This window comes from Vitis riparia, chromosome 14 (genome assembly GCF_004353265.1).
Source record: "Vitis riparia cultivar Riparia Gloire de Montpellier isolate 1030 chromosome 14, EGFV_Vit.rip_1.0, whole genome shotgun sequence".
NCBI classification, from domain to species: domain Eukaryota; kingdom Viridiplantae; phylum Streptophyta; class Magnoliopsida; order Vitales; family Vitaceae; genus Vitis; species Vitis riparia.
The window spans coordinates 10,881,830-10,883,776 of record NC_048444.1 but is presented as its reverse complement, the minus strand read 5'-3'; the positions used below and the strand labels follow the sequence as shown (position 1 = coordinate 10,883,776).

Here is a 1,947-nt window from a genome sequence, read left to right as displayed (position 1 = left end):
CAAGTGGCCTATAGAAAAAGTAGTTTCTTGTTTGAAAGAAATACCCTGGCCGGCCTGACCCTGTCCTTATTTTAGAAGTTAATGGGCTAAGACAAACTTTGAGGACTTGGTAATTTAGATCATTTGTCTTTTACTTGGATTTCAATAGTTTAATACAAGACTATTTCAAAGCTCAAACATCTCATAGATTCTTCAGCTATAAATAGACAACCAACCCTCATAACGAATCCACAGCAAAAACAAACTCTAGCCACCATAGCAGTTCATTGCGCTAGTAAATTCCTTGCTCTTTCCTCAAAGAAGGATTGCTTGAGAATACATTGCATAAACATGAAGAAGATGGTCATTAACACCCTCGCATGCATTGCACTCTCGGCTATGTCATTTTTCCTTGCCTCTGCCTCCGATCCTAGTCCTCTTCAGGACTTTTGTGTGACTGTTAATGACACAAAGACCACTGGTATGATATTAATGTTTTTTCTCTACTCTTCTTCCCTTGATGATCAGATTTATTCTCTTTATCTATATATCAATGATTTCATGGCAGCACGGCCTAATGCGTTTATGGCTTTGCAGTGTTTGTTAATGGGAAAGTCTGCAAGGATCCAAAGGTTGCGACAGCCAATGATTTCTTCTTTTCAGGGCTTCGGGTTCCTGGAAATACCTCAAACAAACTTGGGTCAATGGTCACACCGGCAAATGTGGCTCAGATACCCGGACTCAACACCCTTGGCATTTCACTAGCTCGTGTTGATTATGCCCCATATGGTCTCAATCCTCCCCACACCCACCCCCGTGCCACAGAGATACTGACCGTCCTGGAGGGAACACTTTATGTAGGCTTCGTGACCTCTAATCCTGACAACCGCCTCATCTCCAAGGTCCTTTACAAAGGAGATGTTTTCGTCTTCCCAGAGGGTCTCATTCACTTCCAGCTCAATGTGGGAAAAACAAAAGCAGTCGCCATTGCTGCATTGAGTAGCCAGAACCCTGGCGTGATCACCATTGCCAATGCGGTATTTGGCTCAAAGCCAGCAATTTCAACTGATGTTCTTACAAAGGCCTTCCAAGTGGACAAGAAGGTGGTTGACTATCTTCAATCTCAGTTCTAGACTGACAACCGCACCAACTAGAATGACTCACCTATTCACATCTTTCTATTCATAAGATTAGATATCACTTATATGTATTCATTGCTGAAATGTGTGACAATCATTTATTTTCATATCCTAATAAAATGAAGGTGTTTTTCATATACATACAATGTCTGAATTTCCTTAAGTACGATTAATTCATAGCCGTTGCTGCAAAACTGGCAAGGTACTTGTGTCCATTCCTATGTCATAAGCATTGGTGCTTTTTCTTTTCTTTCTTTCTTTTTTAATTTATTTTTCAGATTGCGGAAGGTAAGCTTTTGTGGCACTTGATAATTTAATATGGCAATTAAGCTTAGTTCAGAGACAAAGTTGAGGTCAAATCTCTCTAGTTTGGTAAATCCATCCAAAGAGTTCATACATAAACTACATTTTTGAATATTAATGCAAACTGTTGGCCCATCATACAATTTAGGATCACTTATAGCAGGCATGCCCAAGTGCTTCTCATCAATAAAATTGGTAAAAGTTCAAACACTAGCATATATATATATATACACAAGCCGAACTCATTTAAATTCCCTATAATATGTACTATATATCCTTCCAAACTTTTTTTCTATTTCTTAATTATATATTCCAACTTCTGCTTTTCTATGTGAACAAGGTGATGATGCATGTTGAAACTGAAGAAACAATGGAGCATCGAAGAGGATAGGAATATTCTATAGATTTGTCTTAACAGGTAAGCATAAATTTATATGCACAAGTTAATGGAGATATATACCAAAGATTTTGTTGGCGTGAGTCCCGCAATTAGCCAATTATGGAAATCTTAGATTTAGGAATCCCT

General features: G+C 38.5%; 1 protein-coding gene across 1 annotated transcript; it reads left to right on the top strand.

Annotated features, from left to right (window-relative positions):
• The first annotated feature begins 246 nt into the window (after positions 1 to 246).
• On the top strand, positions 247 to 1,259 carry LOC117931031 (putative germin-like protein 2-1). The gene is made up of 2 exons (XM_034851876.1): positions 247 to 460; positions 577 to 1,259. Exons 1-2 carry the CDS (start codon positions 331 to 333, stop codon positions 1,110 to 1,112), a joined length of 666 nt encoding a protein of 221 aa, XP_034707767.1. The 5' UTR covers positions 247 to 330; the 3' UTR covers positions 1,113 to 1,259.
• The last annotated feature ends 688 nt before the right edge of the window (positions 1,260 to 1,947 follow it).

What these genes read in the sequence shown, in the direction of transcription:
- LOC117931031 (XM_034851876.1), top strand. Translation starts at nt 331, where the DNA reads ATGAAGAAGATGGTCATTAACACCCTCGCATGCATTGCACTCTCGGCT. An exon ending in TAATGACACAAAGACCACTG is followed by an intron (nt 461 to 576) that starts GTATGATATTAA and finishes ATGGCTTTGCAG; the next exon opens with TGTTTGTTAATGGGAAAGTC.